Genomic DNA, 27,608 nt, shown 5'->3' on the forward strand with positions numbered 1-27,608 from the left:
CTTGTAAGATACCTGTTTAAAACTCAAATCAGTGACCTAAGTCTATACCTTAAGGAATCAGAAAAAGAGCAAACTAAACACAAAACTAGTAGAAAAAGGAAATAATAGAGATTAGAGTGGAAATAAATAAAATAGAGACTAGAAAAAATAATGAAAAGAATCACTGAAACCAAAACTCGGTTCCTTCAAAAGATGAACAAAATTGACAAGCATTAGCTAGACTGACCAAGGACAAAAGAGACTAGACTCAAATTACTAAAATCAGGAAGAACAGTAGGGACTTCACTGGAACCTTGCAGAAATAAAAAGGATTGTAAGACAACACTATGAACAGCTACGTACCAACAAATTAGATAACCTAAAGTAGATGGACAAATTCTTAAACACACAAACTACCAAATCTGACTCAGTAAGAAATATAAAATCTGAATAGATCTATAACAAGCAAAGGGATTGAATCAGTAAGCAAACAACTTCCAAGAAAGAAAAATCTTGGACCAAATGACCTCACTAATAAATTCAACCAAATGTTTAAAGACCAATTAACATTGATCCTTCCCAAACTCTTCCAAAAAACAGAAGAGGAGGAATTACTTCTAATCTCATTTTATGAGTATTATCCTGATATCAAAACTATACAAAGACATCACAAGAAAAGAAAACTAAAGACCAATATCCCTTAGGAATATAGATGCAAAAATCTTCAACAAAGCATTAGCAAAGGTTAATGTTTGTTAACATTAGCAGCATGTTAAAAGGATTATATACTATGCCCAGTGGAACATATACCAGAAACATAAGGGTGGTTCAACATATAAAATTCAACTGATGTAATACATATTTATAGAAATGAAGGAAAAAGACACATGATCACCTCAATTGATGAGAGAAAACATTTACAAGAGATTAATATCTAGAATATAAAAAGAACTCTTACTGCTATTATAAACAACTAAGTTAAAAAGTGGGCAGATTCAGACAGACAGTTCTCTACAGAAGATATGCAAATGACTGGTCAATAAACACACAAAAGATTACCAGCATCATTAGGAAATTTTAAATAAAAAACGCAGTGAAATACCACTTCACACTCACTAAGATTCTATAATTAAAACAGAAACAAACAGAAAATAAGCAGTGTTGGTAAGGACATGGAGAAGTTTTAATCTTCATAAATTGCTGGTTCTATGAAAAACAGTTTGACTGTTCCTCAGAAAGTTAAATATAGCATTATCATATAAGCAAGCAATTTCACTCCTAGGTATATACCCAAAAGAAATCAAAACATATACCCAAACAAACATTTGTACATGAATGTTGATAGCAGCATTATTCATAATAGCCCAAAGCAGAAAAAAACCCAGTTTCTGTATAACACAGAAAACTCTACTCAATATTCTGTAATAAACTATATGGGAAAATAATCTGAAAAAGAATGAACATATATGTGTGTATATATATAACTGAATCACTTTGCTGTACACCTGAAACTAACACATTGTAAATCAACTATACTTTAATATATCAGTAAAATAAAAATTAAACATCCAGTATCCATCAACTAGTGAGTAGATAGATAATATGTGGTACATTCACACAATGAGACAAATTTGGCCATAAAAAGGAAAGAAGTATTGATATATACTACAACATGGATGAATCTTGCAAACACAACACTAAGTGAAACAAGCTATACACAAAAGGTCACATATTGTGAGCTCATTTATATCACCTTTTTAGATTCCACATATGGGTGATATCACATGCTATTTGTCTTTTTCTGTCTGGCTTACTTCACTTAGTAAGATAATCTCTAGGTCCATCCATGTTGCTACAAATGGCAGCACTTTATTGTTTTTTAGGGCCGAGTAATATTCCATTGTGTATATGAATCACATTTTCGTTATCCATTCCTCTGTCAATGGACACAGGTTGCTTCCATGTCTTGGCTATTGTAGATAGTGCTGCTATGAACATTGGGGTGCATGTATCTTTTCAAATTAGAGTTTTCATCTTTTCCAGATATATGACCAGGAGTGGGATTGCTGGATCATATGGTCATTGCTATATTTACTTTTTTAAGGAACCTCCAGAGTGTTTTCCATAGTGGCTGCACCTATTTACAACCCCACCAACAGTGTAGGAGGATTCTCTTTTCTCCAAAGCCAAGTGAGGTTTCTTTTTAAATAAATACAAATTGACACTCATACGTTAGATACAGAAAATATACATTAGCTCAACATCTCCACACATGGTGACACTACTGTCAACTTACCCACTTGTTACCACTTATCCTCTGTCCCAGCCACACTTGTCTCTTTTCAGTTCCTTGAATATGCAAAGATGTATTGCATTTTAGGGTTTTGTCCAGCTGTACCTTCCACCTGAAAGGTTCTTTCTTCCCCTGGCAAACCCCAAATACTCTTCAGGGCTTGACTTCAGTATGATTTTCAAAGAAAGTATTTCCTGACACTCTTATATTGAACGAAATAATCGACAGAAAATGCTTAGCACAGTATGTGTAATATACTAACTGTTCAATAAAAATCTGCTGAATGAAAAGACTCTCACTGATCAATAATGCAAAATGGGTCAAATATGCAGGACACATCGAAAAATATCCTGGTATGACATAGAGTTTGAATATTTTGGACATCTGTATATGCATACTGTCACAATGATTTCAGTTAAGATTTAAATCAAGTACTTAGGCATAAAACATATTTTAGTTACCTCACATGAGTTAAATGCTCATATTTGGGCAAAAAGCCTTTGTCTAATTTATCTTCAAAATTATTGCTACAGAAAATTCCCTGTCATCACTCTATGTTTCAAAGGCATATCATGCTATTTGCAGGAGCAACATGGCATGTGAATAACTGCGTGGAGCAGGAATAAGGTCGGCTTTCATGGTAATAAAAACACATCTACATTTTTACAGATTAACTGAAGTAACAGACCTTGGGATAATGTCTCCATGATACTGATAAATTGAATACAAAAGGCTTGATAGGGAAAAAATCCTCTTCTTACTTTTTTATTTATCTCATTTACATTTTTATAGCAGTTGTTAAGTAAAGTTTAACTTTAATTTTCTTCAACCAAGTTTTGGCTTGGTGAATATTGACAAAGAAGGAAAAAAGTTTCTGAGCCCCTGTATTATAATTGGTTTGTTAATTGGCTAGATAATGGAAAACAGAATTGAGACTTCACTGTTCCTTTGTATTAATTTGGAGAATCTAAAATAGGATGTTGCTGCTATGGCTGTGGCTGCTAAGTCGCTTCAGTCATGTCTAACTCTGTGCGACCCCAAAGACGGCAGCCCACCAGGCTCCCCCGTCCCTGGGATTCTCCAGGCAAGAACACTGGAGTGGGTTGCCATTTCCTTCTCCAATGCATGAAAGTGAAAAGTGAAAGTGAAGTCGCTCAGTCGTGTCTGACTCCTAGTGACCCCATGGACTGCAGCCTACCAGGCTCCTCTGTCCATGGGATTTTCCAGGCAAGAGTACTGGAGTGGGTTGCCATTGCCTTCTCCTAAATAGGATGTTGTGACCCATCTAATCTGCAACACTGAATCTTAGTGTTATATTCTTAGTCATCACAAAAATGCAGAGGAAAAGCAATCTGACTTGCTTTGAAATCTGTGGAAGTGGTTGAGTGGTTGTATCAGGGATAAAATTGGGAATTACATTTGTCATAGTGGAAGAGTGGTGAATGGGTTGAAATATGTATTGTTTGCCTGTAATAGGTGAAGCTTCATATAAAAAATGTGTTCCCTCGTACCTGGTATCGGAGAAGGCAATGACAACCCACTCCAGTACTCTTGCCTGGAAAATCCCATGGACGGAGGAGCCTGGTAGGCTGCAGTCCATGGGGTCGCTAAGAGTCAGACATGACTGAACAACTTCACTTTCACTTTTCACTTTCATGCATTGGAGAAGGAAAATGGCAACCCACTCCAGTGTTCTTGCCTGGAGAATCCCAGGGGCGGCAGAGCCTGGTGGGCTGCCATCTATGGGGTCACACAGAGTCGGACACGACTGAAGCGACTTAGCAGCAGCAGCAGCTTTAATATTTAAAAGGAACACAATGCAAGTTCATATAAAGTGCAACTTACTGACAAATGGGGAACGTTCCTGGCATGTAGATGGCCCTGTGGTAGACGGGACTATTCACCACCTCCTCTCATTGGAGAGAGGCTTACAAACCCCTGTCTCATTGACATCGGATTTGGCCATGTAACTTGAAATGTTCACTCCTGCTGTAAAATTATATATCATGACACTACTGAAATTAGAAGTAGCCATATGACTTGCTTTAGCCAAAGAAATATGGCTACGTGAGGTGTGTTTCATTTCTAAGCAGAAAATTTATAATCTCATGGATCAAATTCTCTCCTTTCTGTCACAAAACCAGCCACATTCCAGATGGAATCTGCCCTGTCAACCTGGATTTTGGAGAGAAGACAGCATGAAACAGCACAACCTACTCATATCATAAGCAAGAAACACACCTTTGCTCTTTTAGGAGACTCAGTTTTAAGGGGTTGTTATATGGCATAACTTAGCCCAAGTGGACTGATACAGATCCCAAGATGAAGATGTTGCTTACAAAAATGAGTAAGACATGATTTGCATCCTCAAGAACCTCACTGTATAAGAGAGAAATAAAGAGACCAAAATAATTACAAAACAAGATGTTGAAAGCTTACAGGATATGAGGAAATTACTATAATTACACTGAAGAAAGAGAGACACATTCTATTGAGGGGGTTTGGGGAATACTTTATGTGGGAAATAACACTGAATTTGAATTTGGAAGGCCACAGAAGGGTTCAAAGATTCTTTTTTTTAAAGGGGTACATTATAGAAACAAATATTGTGTTCAAAAGTTTAAAGGAAATTAATTTTAAAGAAATAAGAAGAAGCATGATGTGTTTTGAGGATGTGTAATGCCTGTGTGGGCATCTATAACACGGGGAAAAGTTGAAAGATGAATCCACAAAAGGTGTGAGATTATGAAAGATCTTCTATACCATGCTAGACAGGGAAGCTCCAGGCACATGAGAATTCTAATTTCACCTCTGACATTAAATATTCTACCCATGAAAAAGGACATTAGTTTCTTAATCTGTACAATGGGATCAATAACACCTACCTCGCAGATCTTGTTTCGAGAACAAAAGCAGTACCTAATGCTCAATAAATCTTAATTTCCTCCTAGACCCACTATGGGATGGAGGTGATGTTTAATGTAAGGGGGATGTGTTTGGAGGGTTTTTAAGCAATGGATTGATGGGATCAAAATCTTATTTTAGAAAGATCACTCTGGAAGCACTTGGAAGATGAAGTTAGGAGGATGATGAGAGGCAGGGAAGCCATTTAGGAGTTCAGTGACATGAAATAAAAGATGAGGACTCTAGCAAAGGCAGTAATAATACCTGGCTTTCCCCGTTCCTTCTTATGAACTTCTTATATGTCATGGGCATATATCAATGCTCGTGACAGGACAGGGAAGCGGTTTCCTTGGGTCCCAATTTTCCAAAGGTGAATGATGGTTACCCTTTGCTAGCCACCCGAGTATAGGTACTGAACCCTCGCTATTGAAGGCCATGTATTTAGGAACTGACACTTTTCAATGTCTAGGTTACTATGCCTTACCCTGTGTTTCAAGTCCTACCCTTCACTATCATTTCTCTCCCATCCCCTTATCACTCTGCTAACCTGATGAACTGATCAGTATTAATGTGATAATGGGACAAAACCTTTTCATTAATTACAGTTTCCATGTTTGCTTTCATCTGGGTTTTCTGAAGACTTTATTGTCCTCCAATACTACTACTATTATTTATTATGACATAATGAATATGATGTTGAGTTTCATTTTTAAGATCGATTCTCAATCTCAGCTGCTCATTAGAATTACCTGGGGAGTTTTTCCAAACTCTTTATGCCTAGGTTACTAGCCATGCCTCATACTAATTAAACCAGAATCTCTGGGAGTGGGATCCAGTCCTAAGTAAGTAATTTTTCAAACTTGCCAGGTGATATCAAAGAGCAGCCACATTTGAGAAGCAGAGATTTATGGAGTGACTTAGATGGAACTAAGGGGTCGCCTTTCCCCTGGAGAAGGAAATGGCAACCACTACAGTATTCTTGCCTGCAGAATTCCACAGGCAGAGGAGCCTGGCAGGCTACAGTCTACAAGGTTGCAAAGAGTCAGACACGACTGAGCACACACACATTTGCAAGCTTTAAGGTGCATACAAATCACCATGGGGATCTTGCTCAACTGCAGATTCTGATTCAATAGATCCGGGGCCAGGCCTGAGCTTTTGCATTCCTAACAAGCTCCCCAGTGATGCTGGTGCTCTGCTCTGAAGACACACTTCACATAGTCAGGACTTAGCGAACATTAATACCTTTATGATGAAACCATTTTAGGATATTTCAAGGGAAACATTATTATTTGTGATTATCAAGGAACAATTTTTTTCCTTCCCCTTTCCTCCTAGAGGTATATTTGGAATTTTAACTAAGTATGTGCCCCTGTTTAGTCATCCCTTTTATAAGTAATCGATGGACTGGTGATCAAAAGCCAACATGCTTTGCTTAACTAAAACTCAGCAGAGATTTGCACATAGTGAAACACTGCACTATACAGTGAAGCCTTTTAATAGGACTTGCTGGTACTGACCCTTACTCAAAGAACACTGAAACGATACCAAGCAAAAACAAAAAAAGATACCAAGTAAACTAATACATTTAGAATTATCTTTTCTGTCTGAAAAGGAAGTACTTATTATGAGGTTAAAATTTACCTGCTGAATTAAAAGATGTCAATAACACAAAAGTTACTTCACTCACCTTATGCACAGCAAAGGAAACCATCAAGAAATGAAAAGACCACCTATTGAATGGGAGAAGACATCTGCAAATTGTATAACCCATAATGGATGAATATCCAAAATATATAAACAGCTCATATACCTCTAACAACAACAACAAAACCCTGATTTTTAAATGGGGAGAAACCTGAATAAACTTTTTTCCAAAGAGGACATACAGATGGCTAAGAGGCACATGAAAAACTCCTCAACATCACTAATTAGTAGAGAAATGTAAATCAAAACTACGATGACGTATCACCTCACACCTATCAGAATGTTGTCATTGTTCAGTCACTAAGTCATGTCTGACTCTTTGTGACCCTGTGAACTGTAGCCCACCAGGCTCCTCGTCCATACGATTTCCCAGGCAAGAATAGTAGAATGGGTTGCCATTTCCGTCTCCAGGGGATCTTCCTGGATCAGGGATTGAACCTGTGTTTCCTGCATTGGTAGGCAAATTCTTAACCACTAAGCTACTAGGGGAGCCCACCTGTTAGAATGGTTAACATCAAAAAGTCTACAAACGATAAATGTTAGCCAGGATGTGGAGAAATGGGAATGCTTCAGCACTGTTGGTGGGAATGTAAATTGGTATAGTCATTGCAGAAAATAGTATAGCGGTGGCACTAAAAACAGAACTACCATATTCTCCAGCAATTCCATTCCTGGGTATATATTTGAAAAAAGTGAAAACACTAACTTGAAAAGATACATGTACCCCAATGCTCACAGAAGCATCATTTACAATACCCAAGATATGGAAGCAACCCAAGTGTCCACCAACAGATGGTGAGGGTGTTAGGCTCAGTGAAATAAGTCAGGCAGAGAAAAACAAATACTGTACGTTATCACTTATATGTGGAATCTAAAAAATAAAACAAATGAATGTATATAACAAAAGAGAAATGGACTCATAAAGAACAAACTAGTGGTCACCAGTGGGGAAAGAAAGGGAGAAGGGGCAAGAGAAGGGTGGGGGATTAAGAGATACAAACAATTAGGTATAAAAACATAACAACATGAATGTATTATACAACACAGGGAAATATGGCCATTATTTTGTAATAACTTGAAATAGAGTATAATCTATAAAAATATTGAATCACTGTACTGTATATCTGAAACTACTATTAAAAATCAGCTATACTCCAAAAAATACATACAAAATTTTTCAAAAGTTACTTCACTCACACACAGAGTTATAGATTTGAGAGAAATGTCAAATCATATTTTATTTATACATTTCTGTACTCCCTGGTGGCTCAGACGGGTAAGAATATACCTGCAATGCGGGAGACTTGAATTTGATCCCTGGGTTGGGGAGGTCTCCTAGAGGAGGGCATGACAACCCACTCCAGTAGTCTTGCCTGGAGAATCCTCATAGACAGAGGAGCCTGGCGGGCTACAGTCCATGAGGTTGCGAAGAGTCGGACACAACTGAGTGACTAAGCACAGCACAACACTTCTAGTACTGGTGTATGCTGGCAGAATTTTTGTGAAAAGTTTAACTTCTTATTTGTGTGTCCTTTCTTATATGTGGAAAGTAAGTAAGTAAAGTCGCTCAGTCGTGCCTGACTCTTAGCGACCCCATGGACTGGAGCCTACCAGGCTCCTCCATCCATGGGATTTTCCAGGCAAGAGTACTGGAGTGGGGTGCCATTGCCTTCTCTGACTGTATAGCATAGGGAACTCTTATCTACTCAATGCTCTGTGGTAACCTAAATGGGAAGGAAATCTAAAAAAGAGGGGATATATGTATATGTATAACTAGTTCACTTTGCAGCAGAAACTAACACAAACATTGTAAAGCAACTATACTCCAATAGACATTTTTTAAAAAAGAATGTGTAATTCTCACGGGAGAAGCAAGCAATAAACAGACAAAGAGATTAGGTAGATAGAGCCCAAAAAGAAAAGTAAAGAAAGCAACAAGTATAAAGAATGACAGATGTTCTATTTTAGACACGGCAGTCAGGCAGGGCGGGTCTCTCTGAGGACATGACATTTGAACAAAGTCTAATGGAAGTTAAAAGAATGAACCGTGTGATTATCTGCAGGAAGAGGTGTAAAGGATGAGGGAAGCTACAGGCTTGAGGAACATCAAGGGAGCCATGTAGCTAGAGCATACAAGTGACAGGTAGGAGCTGGAAAGAGCCAGGGCCAGCTCCTGCAAGATTTTAAAAACAAGGTCCTAGACCGCTAGGCTTTTCTAAGTGTGACAGAAAGGCATGCAATCTCACTTATATTTTTATGGGTTTTAGGGGCTTTTTTCTGCTTGTTTGTTTTGGATGTGCTATGCAGCATGTGGGATCTTAGTTCCGCAACCAGGGATCAAACCCATGCCCCCTGTATTGGAAGTACAGAGTCTTTACCTCTGCCATGCCAGCGAAGTCCCAATTTCACTTATATTTAAGCATAACTCTTGGAGAACTAGCTGTAGGCAGAGAATGAGCAGAAACAGGAGATCAGTTAGGAGGTTACTACAGGAATTGAGATCAGAAAAGATGGGAGGCGTGAGCCAGGTATAGTGATGACAGTCATGGGAAAGTGCTGGATCCGAGATACCTTTTGAAGGGAGAGTTGAGAAAATTGACTATTGGGTTGGATACAGGCTCTGAATCAAGGATAACTCACACTGGAATGAGAGGCCAGAAGCTTCAGAAACACGTCCAAGCAATGTAGTTTGAGGACCTGGATCAAGCCACACCTCAAAAAGAAGTCTGTGCAAATGTTCAGGTTTTGTTTAAACTTCTTGGAATAGACTGAAAAAATCTTAAGAACCTGTGAATAATGTCAAAGTATTTAAAAATTCCCCCAATACACATGCAAGGCTATGACCCCTACTTTTGCAGAAAGTTGTGGCTATCTGGTGAAACTGTGCTGTTTTATTGGTAAATAGTACAGGCTGTTTTTTTTTTCCTCCTAATATATCTATGAAGATAGCTGATAATACTGTTGAATAAAGGCCCAGTCAGGACCAACACGTATTCAATTGCTAGCTGAATGTTCTTGCCTACTTCTCCCACTCAAGCCTTACTTATCTAAAGAAATGGACATCTTGGGACATAATGGTAACATGGTCTTCAGAGATGAACAAACTCAGCAGAAGAGTGAGGATGTAGTCATTCTTTCACCTCAACTCATTCCCGTTATCAAGTGAGACTGACATAAGGCCAGTAAATTTAGGATGCTGAGCTATGAACTTCTCTCTCAGAGGTCTCTTATCCCCTGCCCTGTATCCTCTTGCCTGCACCTCTGATTTAAGCACAAGTGGGTGGATGGTTGGTTCCATATGGCCTGTGGCCTTTTTTCATATTAACTGTGTTTTGCAACACTATGGATACTGGTGGAATCTTGGGGCAATATTCAACCTTGGAAAATGGAAACTAACAAATAATGACTGCTGGCTCATTCCTGGGTGGACAATTCTGGGAGGCAGTCTGTATCTCTCTCTGGAGGCCCTGGTAAACTTACTCCTGGTGCCCAGAGCAGTGACCTCAGTTATGCACCTTGATGTTGGATTCCCCTCATTCCCAGCTTCATTTTTCCTGCATTCTCATCACTGTTTTCTGGGGCCATCTCCCCAGGACACGTGGGTGGTACTCATAGAGGGTTCTGCTCCAGAGAATTCAAGCTAACACAGCTTCTTTTTAATAACACAGACACACCCATCATGGCAAAAGCATCAGTTTGGAAATGAAAATCTTGGTTTTCTTTGTCACCAGCATTTGGCTTGGCTCCAAAGAAATTCACCTACATCCATTCACATATTTTTGGTTCTTCATATGTTTGTCATTCCAGCCTCAGAGAAAGCAATTAGGTTTTACAGCACTACTAATGTTAGGTGCATTTAACTCCAAACTTGAATAACTTATTATCAAATGTAGAATCTCTTATTTCAAATGCATTTTAGACATATATGTACAGAGAATTCCAAATGCACATATTTGATTTAGTTAAGCAATATATCACTTCACAAAGACTGATGCTTCAGATTTAAAGAAATCACAATCTAACCATAATAACTCACATTTATGATGCATTTGTTAATCATTTCATACATTTGACAATGTTGTAAAGCAAACACAGATAATATATTTATTATAATTTTTGAGACTATCAAGTTAGAAATCAGAGTGGTTACAACAGGTAGCTATTTACCAATGGCATTTTTCACAGAACTAGAACAAAACATTTTTTAATTTGTATGAAAACACAAAAGACCCCTAAAAGCCAAAGCAATCCCGAAAAAGAAAAACAGAGCTGGAGGAATCAGGCTCCCTGACTTCAGACTATTCTAAAAAGCTACAACGGCCAAAACAGTTTGGTGCTGGCACAATGACAGAAATATAGATCAATAGAACAGGACAGAAAGCCCAGAAATAAACTCATGCATTTATGGTCAATTAATCTTTGACAAAGGAGGCAAGAATACACAATGGAGAAAACACTTTTCAATAAGACGTGCTTGGAAAACTGGACAACTACATGTAAAAATATAACATCAGAACATTCTCTAATACCATACACACCAAAAAAACTCTAAACATATCAAAGAACTAAATGTAAGGCTAGATACTATAAAACTCTTAGAGGAAAACATAGGCAGAACACTCTCTAACATAAACCTTTTTTGACCCACCTCCTAAAGTAATGAAAATAAAAACAAAAATAAACATATGGGACCAAACTAAATTTAAAAGCATTTGCATAAGAAAGGAAACCAGAAACAAAATGAAAAGACAACCCACAGAATGGGAGAAAATATTTGCAACTGAAGCAACTGACCAGGGATTCACCTTCAAAATATATAAACAGCTCATGCAGCTCTATGTTAAGAAAAACAACCCAATCAAAAAATGGGCAGAAGATCTAAATAGTCATTTTTCCAAAGAAGACACAAAGATGGCCAAGAGGCACATGAAAAGATGCTCAACACTGCTAATTATCAGAGAAATGCAAATCAAAACTACATTGAGGTATCACTTCACACAGTCAGAATAATCATCATCAAAAAGTCTACGAACTATAAATGTTGGAGAGGTTATGGAAAAAGGGAACCCTCCTACACTGCTTGTAGGAATATAAGTTGGTACAACCATTATGGAGAACAGTACAGAGGTTCCTTAAGAAACTAAAACTAGTACTACTATATGACCCAACAATCCTACTCCTGGGCATATATCTGGATAAACTATAACTCAAAAAGATAATGCACCCCAATGTTCACTGTAGCACTATTTACAACGGCCAAGACATGAATATATCCTAGATGTCCATCAACAGAGGAATGATTAAAGAACATGTGGAACATAAACACAATGGAATACTACTCAGTCACAAAAAAGAATGAAATAATGCCATTTGCGGCAACATAGATGGACCTAGAGATTGTCATACTAAATGAAGTAAGTCAAAGACAAAATATCATATGATATCACTCGTGTGGAATCTAGTTTGTTTTTTTTTTTAATGAGACAAATGAATTTATTTTCAAAACAGAAACATACTCACAGATTTGGAAATAAACTGATGGTTACCAAAGGGGAAATGTGATTTGGGAGAAGGGATAAGGAGAAGGATAAGAGATAAGGATTAACACACATACACTGCTATATATAAAATAATCAACAAGGACCTACTTTATAGCACAGGGAACTCTACTCAATATTCTGTAATAACTTAGATCGGAAAACAATCTGAAAAAAATGAATATATATGTAACTGAATTACTATGCTATGCCCCTGAAATTAACACAACATTGTAAATCAACTATACTCCCACAAAATTTAAAAAATAAAACAGGTAGCTAGTATTTGGCAAAATAGAACAGGGCCTTTCTACCAGGGCTGGCAAGGTTGTTGAAACCTATACAGAGATGGGAAGGAAGAAAAGGTTGGGCAATCTAATGAAGTTAAAAGATGTGCAGTTGTGAAGAAACTTCACTCTGTTTCATTAAGTGGGTGTTTGTTGAGTGCCTTTAATATGCCAGGGAATATACAAGGCACTCTATATATAAGGGTTGTGGGAAGAAGTTGTTAGGAAAAATTGCAGGAGAAAACAAAGCTATTTCCAGGGAGAAAGGTATAACTCCACTTCCAGACCCCAGTATAGGGGGAGGCTGTAACTAAAACTACCATCACCATTGGGGACATAGCTGTGTGGACCAACAGAGTAATGATTTTCCAACCTGCCAGTGAAATCAATTTTAATAGCTTGATAACCAATGGGGCAATCATCCTGAAAGCTGCCAGTCAACTGAATTTATTAATTGGATCACTTGATCAACATCCCCTATTGGGATGTCTTCAAAATTGGTAGATACAGTAAAATAAATTGATTTGAGGAACGTTTTTTTTTTTTTTTCCTTGCACAGAATGGCTGTTTGATTTAGAAAGCTGATTTTAGAACATTCCAGAATTACAGTGAGCAGATGAGTCATTATTCTAGCTCAGCAACCATGTGACCCCTCAGGCAACAGATTACCTTCTTCGTAGCTCATCTGAAGGAAATAAATAATGATGACTTGATCTTCTTTAGGGGTTTCATGAGTCAGCAGCTAGAGCCTATTAATTCTTCCATCAAGAGAGCTTTCAACATTCTGGTCCTGGAAAAGAAGAGGAGGGAGGTTATCTCTTGGATTTTATCAGCCACTATCTTCCTACATGGTGTTTACCCCATATTTACATTGAAAAGTAAGGAAAACACTACTGTTACTCCCTGGCACCTGTTTACTGAAGGAACTGAGCTCCAAGGCATTTCAGCTCTTTTCAGTCTGTATTGAAAATTCCTATCATGTTTCAGATCACCATGCCTTCCCAGGTCAAGAGCTGCTCACTGTGCAAAGGTCAGTTTACAATTTTACCCAGCTTTATCCCCACCTGTACTTCCCTCCTCCATCCTTTAGTGAACACTGCATTACTTTGAAGTTGAAGGTTGCACTGGGGCAGGCAGAGTAGCTTTACTCCCACCCTGAGTTGAAACAGATAAAAGGATTCTACAGAGCAGGTGTTCAATGGACCAAGGTCATCGAACAATGACTCAGTGTAAATACTCAAACTGCAGTTGCAGACAAACTCAGTACATGACAGTTGCAGCTGATGAGTGTCCTTTTGTCTAGCTGTCACCGTGGCCTGAGGACATAGAACAAATCAAATGAAGACGCCTGTGCCTGCCTTGGAAGGTTATGTCTTCACTAACGCTGTAGCAAGCGGCCGGCTGGCATAACTTGATGGGGGTCTCTGCAATTGTTTGGATGATTTTGTTTCTTAGAAACTATTTGTTCAGGGGGAAAAAAATGGAAAGTGGAGAGATAAAGTCAGTTTTCTTCTGACATTTCCAAGGATGAATACGTATGAAGGACAAGCAGGCAATCTCTCCTTTTTGCCGTCAATCCCAAGAACCGAGAAAGTCCTTCAGAGTTGGTGAACAAGTGAGAAAGTCAGAAGACTGATCCCGGGAAAGAAGAGGAATTATCACCAATAGATTACAAGTTCATGGTTCTCAGAACTGCACTGGAGTTTCAATTTGAGACAAAGCCTCAAAGTCAAAGTCAAAGGCATCAAATACCGGCAGGGTGCAGATGATTAAAGTCACAAATAATGGGTTTAAGTTACTAGGATTTAAAAAATAAATAGGTGATCAGATGAAAAAGTTTTAGAAAACTCTTGAATTATATGTGGCTAGGATATATATATAAAAGAGTTTATAGCATTTTTTCTGGTTTCATAGCTGAAAAGGCTAACAAAATGTTAAATGCTTTCCTCAATGTGAAATCATTAGGAAATGAATAAGTGTAAAGTTCTCATAACTCTGAACTTAATGAGGGTTAAGTTACTTTATATTTTCAATGTAGTGAAAAGGTCAGCAAACATTTCTGTAAAGGGCTATACTGAGACAGAAATAAGAAGAACCCTTGAAGGACTTACACCAGCTAGGCACATTAATAGTGGTTTACAGAACTGATCACCATTTCACAATGGTGAAGGCTGAAATTAAATGATTTGTTCAATGTTATATCTTTAGGGTGGAAGGGCCCAAATAAAGTCATGTCTTTCGGCTGTTAACTCAGTTCTGTTTTAACTTTACCACAGCATGTGTAGCACTCTGTGTACCAAAATTGGGAGAGGGGTCCAAATAGGAACATGAAAAGATGCTCAACATCATCAATTATTAGAGAAATGCAAACCACAGCTACTCTGATAAATCTCACATCAGTCAGAATGGACATCATCAAAAAGTCTGCAAATAACAAATGCTGGAGAGGATATTGAGAAAAGGGAACCCTCCTTCACTGTGGTGGGATTTTAAAGTTGGTGCAGCCACTGTGGAAAACAGTATGGAGGTTTGTCAAAAAATGTAAAAACAGAATTACTGTATGATCCAGCAATCCCACTCTTGGGCACATATCCAGACAAAACTATAATTCAAACAGATACAGCAACCCTATTTATAATCAGCACTATTTATAACAGCCAAGACATGGAAGCAACCTAAATGTCTACCAACAGAGGAATGGATAAAGAAGATGTGGTACATATATACATTGGAATACTACTCAACCAATAAAAAGAACAAAATAATGGCATTTGCAGCAATGTGGAGGGACCTAGAGATTGTTGCACGGAGGGAATTCAGACAGAGAAAGACAAATACCATGTGATACCAGTTGTATGTAGAACCTCAAATATGACACAAATGGACATATCTCTGAAACAGAAACAGAATCACGAACATAGAGACTAGACTGATGGCTGCCAAGTGGGAGGGGAAAAGGGAGGGAAGGATTGGGAGTTTGTGATTAGCAGATGCAAACCGTTACACATGGAATGGATCAACAACAAGGTCCCACTGTATAGCACAGGGAACTGTATTCAGTATCTACTGACAAACTATAATGGAAAAGAATATGAAAAAGAAATGTGTGTGTATATATATATACACACACACATACAAACATACGAGTCACTTAGCTGTACAGCAGTAATTAACACAATATTGGAAATCAACAATATTTGAATAAAGATTTTTTTTTTTTTTACAATTTTAGGAAGGCCTCCAGAAAGCTCTGAGTCCAGTGGGGCTCCTCCTAACCTTTCCTCCCTCCAGGCTGAGTGCAGCCACAGTTGTGTGGGAATGCTTGCCCTCTGTGTTGAGAGCAGGAGCTGCAGCCTTCTCCTTGTTCTCTCAAGATACAGTTCGCCAACACATATAATTTCAAGCACCTACTGTCTGCCAGACGTTCTAGTTGCTGGGATACAGTGTGGCTGACTCCTTTCCCTCAAGAGAGGTTCATACTAGTTGAGGGAGGCAATCAACAAGCATCAAATAACTAAATCAATCAATCACATCCAATTTTGATCACTGTTAGGAAGAAAATAAAATAGAACACCATAAAAAGTAACTAGCATTGGTAATGTAAGGAGGAGATGGAAGCAGGCTGGGTTATTCAGAGAGGCTGGTTGGTGCATTCGTCAGGCAGGAAGATCACTGAAGCAGCAGTAACAATACCCCAAACAGTAACTTGAATATTGGAAACATGTGATGAGGTAATATTTCCAATATATGTTATTGTGGTGGACCAGGTGATCCACCCAGTGTTTTGAATCTGGGCCAAGAAATGTGGACAGGCAGAAAAGAAGGAGACAATCTCAGGGTTTGGGGTCAGGGTGGGCTTCCCTGGGACACAGAGAATAAGGACGGCACTGGGATGGTATTACCTCTTAACCCTGAAGAAGTGAAGTGAAAGTCACTCAGTCATGTTTGACTCTTTGCTACTCCATGGACTATACAGGCCATTGGAATTCTCCAGGCCAGAATACTGGAGTGGGTAGCCTCTCCCTTCTCCAGGGGATCTTCCCAACCCAGGGATCAAACCCAGGTCTCCTGCATTGCAGGCTATTCTTTACCAGCTGAGCCACAAGGGAAGCCCAAGAATACTGGAGTGGGTAGCCTATCCCTTCTCCAGGGGATCTTCCCAACCCAGGGATCGAACCCAGGTCTCCTGCATTGCAGGCTATTCTTTACCAGCTGAGCCACAAGGGAAGCCCAAGAATACTGGAGTGGGTAGCCTATCCCTTCTCCAGCGGATCTTCCCAACCCAGGGATCGAACCCAGGTCTCCTGCATTGCAGGCTATTCTTTACCAGCTGAGCCACAAGGGAAGCCCAAGAATACTGGAGTGGGTAGCCTATCCCTTCTCCAGCGGATCTTCCCCACCCAGGAATCAAACTGGGGTCTCCTGCATTGCAGGTGGATTCTTTACCAACTGAGCTATCAGGGAAGCCATAAACTTCTCTCATATTATCTTAAAAAGGGAGAGGCAATACATCCAAGACTTAGGTACCAAGCAAATATTTTATATGAATTAACTCACATAGGAGGATTACTTGACAGAGACTACTGCCCACATTTTACAAATAAGGAAATTGAGGCAGAGGTGGCTTGAGTAACTGTCCTGTGAATGACTAAATAATGCCTCCAATGATGTTCATGTCCTAATCCTCAGCACCTGTGAAGATGTTAGCTAACATGATAAAAGGATGTTCTTCAAATGTGATTTAATCACGAACTTTGCTATGGAGAGATTATTCGGGATTTTCTGGATTTGCCCAATGTAATTATAAGGTTCCTTATAAGAGTCAGAAAGGAAATGGAAGCCAGAGGTAGGAGTGATGTGGCCAGGAGCCAAAGAATATAAGGAGCTTCTAGAAGCTGGAAAAGGCAAGAAAACAGATTCTCTCCTCTGGCCTCTACAAGGAATTTCACCTTGATTTTAGTCCAGTGAAACTGATTTCAGACTTCCGGCCTCCAGAACTGTGTGTATGTGTGTGTGAAAGTCTCAGTCGTGTCCGACTCTTTGCAACTCCACGGACTGTAGCCTGCCATGCTCCTCTGTCCATGGAATTCTCCAGGCCAGAATACTGGAGTGAGTAGCCATTCCTTTCTCTAGGGGATCTTCCCAACCCAAGGATCAAACCCAGGTCTCCTGCATTGCAGGCAGATTCTTTACCATCTGAGCCACCAGGGAAATTGCTTTAAGTCAACTAAATTGGTGATAATTTGTTTCAGCAACAGTAGGAAACTAATACATCGCCCAAGGCCACCAGAGCTTCAGAGTGTCAGGGCCAGAGTTAAAATCAAGGCTATCTGGTGCCAGTGTGAAGATTTAAGCACTGTGTTATATGGCTGCTCACAGGCAGAGTAAAATTTCAGGTTGAATGTAAAATAAGCGTCCCCGAGATTTTCCTCTTATGCTCAGAATTTCACGTCTCAGAGAAACTAAAACCAACCAGCCAACCAAACACACACAGAGAGAGCGAGAGAGAGAGACAGAGAGAGAGAGACAGAGAGAGAGAAACATGGGATCCAATGTTCACCTGTCCCCTTACTTCATGTTTTCAGTCATGGACCCAAGAGATCACTAAACAAACTTCCCATTTCAGCAATAAGGAATTTGAGGACTAAGGGATTGTGATTTCAAGTTAACCAGATGGCTGGTGAAGCAATCAGGGGCAGGAGGTGATGTGGGGCTGCCCATCCCATTGCCTCTAAGGGGCTCAAGCAGAGTCCAGTGGCAAGTGAGGACCAAAGGATCCAGGCTTCCTGTGTTTCTCATTATTTGCTCAGAAAAGGTGGGAGGAGAAATGTGCATTGCACATCTACCCAATATAATATCGCTAGAAGAACTCAAAGTTCTCTCTGTAGCAACTTTTTAGCCCCTTTTGATTATTATATTCCAAAATATTAGCCACTTTTATGCCCTGGTCGCGTGGTCCCCAGCTAACACAACAGCTACGACTGAGTGGGAACTCATGAATATTACTTGAACAAGAAGCTTATGATAGCATCCTTAGACCAGTGCTTTTTCAGAATTTAACAGCCACACAAATCCTTTGAGAATCTTGTTAAAATGCAGATTCAGAGTCAGAAGGTCTGGTTGGGGCCTGAGATTGGGCATTTCTACCAAGTTCCCCTTCGACGCTGATACTGCTGGTCCATGGTCTGTATTTTTCCAAGTCCCTGAAAATGAGACCTCCCTATCCATAAACAAAATGTAAGTCCTGCAAAGTTTGGTCATTTAATGTAAGTTTGCAAAGAATGCATGGAAATAGATTTTTCCCCTTTTTGGTAACCCTGTCCTCCCAGTAAAGGGAGTCAATGAGACGCCAGAGTTGAATGGAAAGAGTTGGAAGCGTGCCCCCAATACCTGCTCCCTGCGCTCAGCTGTCTTCCAGAGGCGGGGAAGGGTGTAATGAGAGGAAGGGGGCAAGTGTCCAGGAGCGCCCACGCCTCTTCTCCTCTTCCATTTTCAGCCTGTGAGGTGCATCTGCCCCCTCTGAACCGCCGAGGTCACAGGCGAACACACCCAGCGCCGCGCCCCGCTCTGCGCCTTTGCCCGGGCGGAGACGGCCGACGCGCGTGCGTGCGCGCTCGGTATAAATAGATCGCAGGCGGCGGCCACTGGACAGAGCCAGGCTGCGGGCACCGCGGGCCATGGCGGGCGAGGACCACCAGTGGCAGGGCAGCATCCTGTACAACATGCTCATGAGCGCCAAGCAAGTGCAAGCGACCCCGGAGCCGCCCAAGGCACGGGTGGGGGCCGCGTGCTGGGGCTGCTCCTGTGGCTCTGAGCCCCCGGTGGGCAGAGAGGGACTGACCGGTGCGCCGGCCACGGTGCTCCTGTACCGCTGCTGCTTTTGCGGGGAAGACCACCCGCGGCAGGGCAGCATCCTCTACAACCTGCTCATGAACGCCAAACAAGCGCAGGAGACTCCGGAGGCGCCCGAGGAAGGATTAGGGGGCGCGTGCTGGGGCTGTTCCTGTGGCTCTGAGCCCCCGGCGGGCAGAGAGGGGCTGACCGGTGTGCGGACCACGGTGCTCCTGTACCGCTGCTGCTTCTGCGGGGAAGACCACCCGCGGCAGGGCAGCATTCTGTACAGCTTGCTCACCAGCGCCAAGCAGACGCACGTGGAGCCGGAAGCTCCCGAGGCGCGGCCGGGGGGCGCGTGGTGGGACAGCTCTTACAGCGCGCGGAGGCTAGGGGGCCGAGAGGAACTGCAGGGCGGGCAGGCTGGTGCGCTCCCGTGCCGCTGCTGCTTTTGCGGCGAAGACCACCCGCGGCTGGGCAGCCTCCCCTGCCACGTGCCCCCGGGCGTCAAGCCGACGGACTTGGGTCGAGAGGCACCGCCGGGGACCCCCTGGTGGGACCCCGCGCGCGGCGTGCGGCGGCGGGTGACCCTCAAGAGCCCACAGGTGGTCTGCGAGGCCGCCTCGGCGGGCCTGTTGAAGACGCTGCGTTTCGTCAAGTACTTGCCCTGCTTCCAGGTGCTCCCCCTGGACCAGCAGCTAGTGCTGCTGCGCAGCTGCTGGGCGCCGCTGCTCCTGCTGGAGCTGGCCCAGGACCGCTTGAACTTTGAGACGGTGGAGACCTCTGAGCCCAGCCTGCTGCAGAGCATCCTCGCCACCAGGCGGCGGGAGACCGCGGGCAACGAGCCACCGCCCCAACCCCCACTGCTGCCGCACTCGGTCCTGCCGCTGGAGGCCGAGTATTTGCCGTCGGCCGCCGAGGTCCAAACCATCAAGGGCTTCCTTGCCAAGTGCCGGAGCCTGGATATAACTACCAAGGAGTACGCCTACCTCAAGGGGACCGTACTCTTCAACCCGGGTAAGGGCGCCGTCCTCGGCTCTGGCTTTTCTCCGCAGTACCTACCCTGGGGCGCAGACGAAGAGCTTTCAGTTAGGGGAGTTTGAGGGTGCACAAGTGAGGAATCATGACTAACTCAGCAGAGATAGGGGAGTTCCGGAAACCCATTCCTTGTGAGGGGCAGCCGAGAGGAGGAGGGGAGCTGTTTGCTAAGGTTTGTACTTGATCTCTCGACACCTTTTTGTTACCACAGAAAAGTTTGTGGCTTGGGGGACTTACTTGGCTATATTCCTTGTCAAATCTTCTAAATCCAGTAGCGTACTTTTAAAAAAGAAAATAAAGTTTGTGTTCGCTGCAAATTCTGCAACGTCTGTTTGTGAAACTCAGCTCTGAAATTTACCAGAGGCTTTTTTTTGTCGGCGGAAGTCTGTTAAGGCTGACAAGAAAAGAAACATTTGTTAAGGATCCATAGAGAGACCATCCCCTGGGGGGAACTGGCAGGAAGGACACTGGACTCAATGTTTCGTGGGTCTGCCTCTGAGCGGTCATTTTAATGGTCCTAAGTAGTTGAACTATCTCATCGTGTGAATGTGACAGGTTAGCAAAGGGATAGGAAAAAGACATGTTCAGGACTGCAAGCAGGAGTGCTGTTTTAGAGCCTTTAGATACCTTGTGGCTGTTTAGTCACTAAGTCATTCGGACTCCTGCGACCTGCCAGGCTCCTCTGTCCATGGGATTTCCCAGGCCAGAATACTGGAAGGGGTTGCCATCTCTTTCTCTTAGATACCCTAGAGACCTCCTTGTCAACCCTGGGCCTCTCCCTCTTCCTCCATCCCTTTGGCAGATTAGGTAGTCCAGTTGCAAGCGACCTTACTCCAAAGTAAATGGCCACTGAGTTGTGGCACATGAGTCTCCTGGGCCCAAGGGGATGTCCACTGCCCCACACTCTCAGGGTGCCTGTAGGGTGCTGAACACTGCCCCGCTAAGCACAACCAAATCATCCAAGAACATCTCCCTGGACAGCCCAGCACTCTGTCTCGAGTGTGTCCTACTACTAGAGTCATCTTTGACCAGCATCCTTCCAAGAGGTTGGTGGGTGGGCAGGAAATTTTCAGATAGCTTGAGACGGTATAGTTTTCACCATGCTCCCACTACATCCTTTTTCCTGACACCAGGTGTCTTGCTGTCATGTCCTTGGGGTTATGTCCTTGCTTCCTACCTAGCATGTTTGAAGTGGTCAGGAACAGTATTTAATGGGATGATAATTCAGACCTCACATTTCAGGACTTAGAGACCTCAGCTTTATCCCAGTGATCATTATAGGTTACCTTTTGCTTATACCACTGTTTTCCAAACTTGCCTGTGCTCTTGGGGGTGGGAGTCATTCAAAATCTTTCCAGGTTCTTCCTCTGGAAGTTCTGATTCAGTAGCTCTGGTAGAAGGTTTGCAAATGTGCATCCATAGTAATGGATTCTCACGTGGTTCTTAAGATCGTTGGGAAGACTGTTTTCTTGCTCCTTCAGACATGTTATTAGACATGTGCTTTGTTCTGCTGGAATAAAAAGGTAAGACAAGCCCTAAGCTTTCAGAAGTTTACATCCCACTGCCTTACCTTTTCCTCCACCCTGTTTTGCATCCCTTATTCTTCCCCTGCTTTTCAGAATTCTCTCTCAAATCCACCCAAGTTGGGTATGCTTTAAATACAAATATACTTTATCTGGGAAAAAGTACTGCCTGCTAAGTGTGTGGCCTTTCTTTGGTGTTTATCATTTTGTATCCCCTGATCTTTATGTTTAAAAATGTCCCTCCCCCCTCCCATGGAGTCCATCAATCTGCTTTTCTTTCCTCAAATTACTTTCAAGGCAGGTCTTGGTGGGGCAGCGGGGGCAGGGGGGAGTACTTTTAGAGGAGGATGGAGGAAGAGCAGTGTGGTATGAAAGCAGAGAAGAGTAGAGTTCACAAGATGAAGTTTTAATAAACCATGAATTTAGACCTGGTGGAGCTTCCAATTTTTGGTGGTTTCATGCAAGCTTCTGAAGCTAGAGGAACCCAGTGGGCTACAGTCCATGGGGTCGCAAGAGAGTCAGACATGACTTAGCAACTAAACAACAGAACAACATGAATGGAATCCCAGTGCAGTAAAATTGGGTCTCAAGCCTGGATAATGAACTGTAGGTAGTAGGGGATGGTAATGCATGGGCTGGGGTAATCAGAATTGGAATATGGATTATAGATGTTGCACTATTTTTGTTCTCATCGATCAGATTTGATACTTGCCTATAATAGAAATAACTTGCCTATTGCCAGTATGTTTTTTTTTTTTTTTTTTTAAAGAACACTGGCTGGTTCTGTTACGCTGACAATGAGCATGATGCTTTTAAAATACTTTGCCATTGGATTCATAGAAAATGGGAAGGAAAATGATTACAATAATCAACACCATTTACACTGAACGGTAAATTGGTACTTACTTAAATACAAGTTAAAGAGTTTACAGTAATAGTCCAGTAATAGTACCATTGTGTAGGATTAAAGGACTTTGAAAAGCAGCCTCCTCTTACCACCCTCTTTGTAAAACCTAACAGGCATTTAATCTTCCCTGTATTGTATTTCATTCTATTTTACTTGGGTCGCAATGGCAACCCACTCCAGTACTCTTGCCTGGAAAATCCCATGGATGGAGGAGCCTGGCGGGCTGCAGTCCATGGGGTTGCGACAAGTCCGACAGGACTGAAGTGACTTAGCAGCAGCAGCAGGTTGTATTTGAAAAGTTACTCTTGTACCATGTTGCAATCAATGATGTTTTCATGCTTACTCTTTAACCCTTTAAAGACTGCTTAAAAGCCTTTTGGAATGCTCATTAGAATCCATTTTTAAAAGATTTTTTTGATGTGGACCATTTTTAAAGTCTTTATTGAATTTGTTGCAATACTGTTTCTGTTTTATGTTTTTGTTTTTTGGCCAGGAAGCATGTGAGATCTTAGCTCCCCAGCCAGGGGAGCACACCCACAAACCCCTGCACTGAAAGGCAAAGTCTTAATCACTGGACTGCCAGGGAAGTCCCTGGAATCACTTTTTTAAAAACCTTCCCCAATACAGAAATCATGGTACAATGAACTAAGTGGCCAGTATTAACTCTTAAATTATTATGGGACTCCAGACTAAAATCAGCTTGCAGGCAAATAATTAAAATGAGACTGTCAGTCACAGTTGACAGCTGTGAAGTCCACCACCATGTGCTGTAATCATTACAGTGGTGGGAAATTCAAGGGAGGATGGTGAAATATTAGGGGCAAAACTTCTCACTTTATACTAAGGCCCATTTCCTACAGGTAAAATGTAAGGTGCACACTTCTTGAAATAATTTTAATGTCTTTGTATGTGCATAGAGAGTGAACTGGAGCAGTGCTATTCATTAAACTATATTCAACTGTCCTCCTGAGTTAAATATGCATTTGGCTTAGGACCAGCAGTTTTTGAATATGAGCATACAAACATAGTGACTATTAAATAAGTCACATGATACTTTCTTCTTGGAGGCTTTGCTCCTAAAACCTTAGAACTGGTTTGGCACTTTCTTTGTTGAAAAGAACTTTTAACCAGGAAGCTTGAGCATTGTTTTAGTTGGTGTGTGTATGTGCTCAGTTACGTCAGTTGTGTACAACTGTTTGTAACCCCACGACTGTAGCCCGCCAGGCTCCTCTGTCCATGGGATTTCCCAGGCAAGAACATTGGAGTGGGTTGTCATGTCCTTCTCTAGGGGATCTTCCCAACCTGGGAATCTTCCCAACCCAGGGATCAAACTCGAGTCTCCTGCACTGTTAGGCGGATTCTTTACCACTGAGCCACCTGAGAAGTCCCCCCACCCCCATCCCTAAATATCATTTGTTGTTCAGTCACTTAGTCATGTCCAACTCTCTGTGACCCCATGGACTGCAGCATGCCAGGCTCCTCTGTCCATGGGATTTCCCAGGTGAGAATATTAGAGTGGTTGTCATTTCCTCAAGGAGGCAAAAGGATCTATTGAAAAATCTAGTCAAGGGTTCTGAGTGAGTGTTTCTAAACAAGATATTTTCTGCCGTTTTTCTCCTGCAGACCTGCCAGGCCTGCAGTGCGTGAAGTACATCCAGGGACTTCAGTGGGGAACTCAACAGATACTGAGTGAACACGTCAGGATGACACATGGGGTGTACCGGGCCAGGTTTGCCGAACTGAACAGTGCCCTCTTCCTTCTGAGATTCATCAGTGCCAACACCCTGGCTGAACTGTTCTTCAGGCCCATCATTGGCACCGTCAGTATGGATGATATGATGCTGGAGATGCTCTGTGCAAAGTTGTGAAGGCACGCAGGCCACACATGTGCTGTTCACCATGAAGCACGATGGAGCAGCTATGGGCAGAAGTATAAAATAGTGTAAAATAAAGTTTCTTATTATTTTTACACACAGTATTTTTGTAGTCCGTTAAAGAAAAACTCCAGTTACAGACGATTAGAAAATCCTCTGTTCCAGGCTGCATCACTGCAAAGGAGTGTTTCCCAACAGGAAATGCATCTCTGTACATCATTTAAAGACAGAGCAGGGGGTTTGCACTCATACACTATTTTTATCATAGTCTCTCCATTGAACCTGCTGAAATAAAATTTGGAACATTAAGTTATAATGTTAAGTTGTTAACCACTCATTTGGTTGCGAAAAGATTCATCAGGGTTTAAGGACAGCTTCAAAAAATACTAAAGACCTAGGCATTGTAAACAAAAATTACTTTTGTAGGTTTGCTCTCTCTGCCACTCCCATTAGCTGTGGGGAAGACTGTCTTTGTACAAAGTCAAGTGGAAATCTCTGATCAGAGAGGTACCTGAAAGTGAAATAGGAGGTTTTTCAGAGTTTTAGTGTGGGATTTTTCTGTACACAGTAAATAAAGTTCAGGAAACTTATATTCTATAAGGAGGCTCTATGGTTCCAGAAAATCAACATCATTCTAAATCCCCAATTGTACCTCGCCTTTTAGATGCATTACATAAATAACCGTCACATTGAATGAGCATGGTATGAAATATAAAGTGACTTTATCGTTGGCTCCTGCTGCCCCTTTAAATGCAATCAATGAAGCTAGTTCTTCCTTGTCCCTGGATAAAATTTAGGGCACTGAATGTTTATTCACATAGGTAATAAATGGCTCATCAGTGATTAATACATCTAGTCCAGGTTAATAACCCATTGCAAAGACTCTTGAAATTTCTTTTGTGCAAACTTCTTTGGCAGTGTGATAAATCTATGGACATCTTCTCAGAATGAGGCTCTTGATAATGCAGCAAATAAAATAGTTAGGATTCCAAAGAAAATGAGTTATGTCAAAAGATAGTATTAAGAATGTTAAACTTTCTGCTGTACAGCAGAGTGACTCAGGTATACACAGATACATTCCTTTTTATACTCTTCTCCATTATGGTTTATCCCATTATTAAATACAGCTCCCTGTGGTATTTAATAGAAACTTGTTGTCCATCCATCCTATAAATCAACTACACTTCAATAGAAACATTATATTTTAAAAAATATTTTGAAATGTATGAAATGTATGTTCTTTACACATTAAAAAACTATCTGGTGGCAGGTCTCATATCTAAATTTTAGGGCAGTGATCAATACAATTGAAATTTGAAAATAATCTACATCTATAATGTGATAAGAAAATATTTGAGACATCCTTTGGTGGCTGTGTTGGGAGGCCCCAAGATCACCATCCCACTCAGGGATCTGCCAGGTCTCTTGGGCCTCTGCCTAGAGTTGTCTTTAGGGCTAAGACTTACACAGAGATGTGGTAAGGATATACAGGCAGATCATAAGGGGAAAAGACACAGGAAGAGCCTGGGGGAATCCACATGTAGGGTTCCTTTTGCTCTCCCCCTCCCTTGGGGGATCACAAGCATGCTTTTCCTAGCAATAAAAATTCAGCAATGTGTGTGTGGTATCTCTGCCCACAGAAGCCCTTTGAGACTCAGAATTTAGGGTTTCTCTTGAGGGCTAGTCACATGGTCACCCTTGACCTAAGAGGGACCAAAATCCCAAATACACAGAAAAGAAGCAGGGGCTCAGCATAAACCCCATTGTTGGCATCAACTGTCTAGGCCCAGAGAGCCACTCCTACGAGTTAGGGAAAGGAGGGAAGAGAATGCTCCCTAAACCAAAGTTCCCAGATGTCAGCCAAGGGCCAACCCTGCAAGCAGGTCCTTCTAGATGGCAGTCTCACTCTTGCTCTGTGAACTTGTCTTCACAATTCACTCCCTTGGCTGAGGAGTCTTTACAGAATTATGATCAGTAGAACCCAACACATCAGGGAGAGGCCAACCTGTAGAAGTGATCTCTACAAAGCCAGTTAAAGCACACCCCATTACCCAAAAAGGTCTATCTTAGAAAGCCAAGGCCCTTCCTCTATAACTTTCTGTCTGAACCTTTTTTTTTTTTTAAAGCTGGCCAGAGACATCAATTCAGGGCCTCGCATAGCTCTGACCAGGAAGAAGAGACTAACCCCAAAGCCCTGCAGTGTCACAATCATCAGGGCACACATCCAAGACATTGAATCCCTGACTGCACATGTGTCCCCTGGAAACAGAATTTCTGATGTTCTGGCACACCACAGAGGACATGCAGGGGACAGGCAGGACAAGCTCATAGTGTCCCCAGAGTGGCTTCCCACCATGGTTCCTCTTGTCCTCTGGTTCTCAAACTGTATGATTCAGAAGTCATTCAGTTCAGTCCTTGCTCTCAGAGGGACTGCCTGAGGCGGTCTATTCCAAAGTTTTTCCGGTGATGCCAGTTCATCACCTGCCAAAGGGTGAACTGCATTTGGAAGTAGAGAGTGGGGATGGCAAAAGAGGTGGGCCCTCTCAAGTCAGTCATAAGCCATCTGGGCATGGCCGCCCATGGGAATCTGACTCACTCCCACAGCAGCTTGCTAGGTAGCCCGAAGGAATGTTTTTTCTTCAGAAAGAGCATAAAGCTCCCAGAAGCAGTTCTGAAAAGCAAAGATCCTGAATGCCTCACCCCAACCCTGTGCCTACTTAGGTGTTGA

General features: G+C 41.8%; 1 protein-coding gene and 1 long non-coding RNA gene across 2 annotated transcripts in view; one reads left to right on the forward strand and one right to left on the reverse strand.

Annotated features, from left to right (window-relative positions):
* LOC139180918 (uncharacterized) overlaps positions 1–19,279 on the reverse strand; it is a 150,404-nt gene extending 131,125 nt beyond the window's left edge. Inside the window, exons 1-2 of the long non-coding RNA XR_011565112.1 lie at positions 19,098–19,279; positions 13,377–13,497 (exon numbers count right to left, since the gene is read on the reverse strand). This is a non-coding gene — a long non-coding RNA (uncharacterized lncRNA). The remainder of the gene's footprint in view (positions 1–13,376; positions 13,498–19,097) is intronic.
* Positions 19,280–19,362: 83 nt separating this feature from the next.
* Positions 19,363–25,196, forward strand: NR0B1 (nuclear receptor subfamily 0 group B member 1). The gene is made up of 2 exons (XM_070783527.1): positions 19,363–20,555; positions 24,630–25,196. Exons 1-2 carry the CDS (start codon positions 19,385–19,387, stop codon positions 24,872–24,874), a joined length of 1,416 nt encoding a protein of 471 aa, XP_070639628.1. The 5' UTR covers positions 19,363–19,384; the 3' UTR covers positions 24,875–25,196.
* The last annotated feature ends 2,412 nt before the right edge of the window (positions 25,197–27,608 follow it).

The sequence above is a fragment of the Bos indicus genome, chromosome X (assembly GCF_029378745.1).
Source record: "Bos indicus isolate NIAB-ARS_2022 breed Sahiwal x Tharparkar chromosome X, NIAB-ARS_B.indTharparkar_mat_pri_1.0, whole genome shotgun sequence".
NCBI lineage: Eukaryota > Metazoa > Chordata > Mammalia > Artiodactyla > Bovidae > Bos > Bos indicus.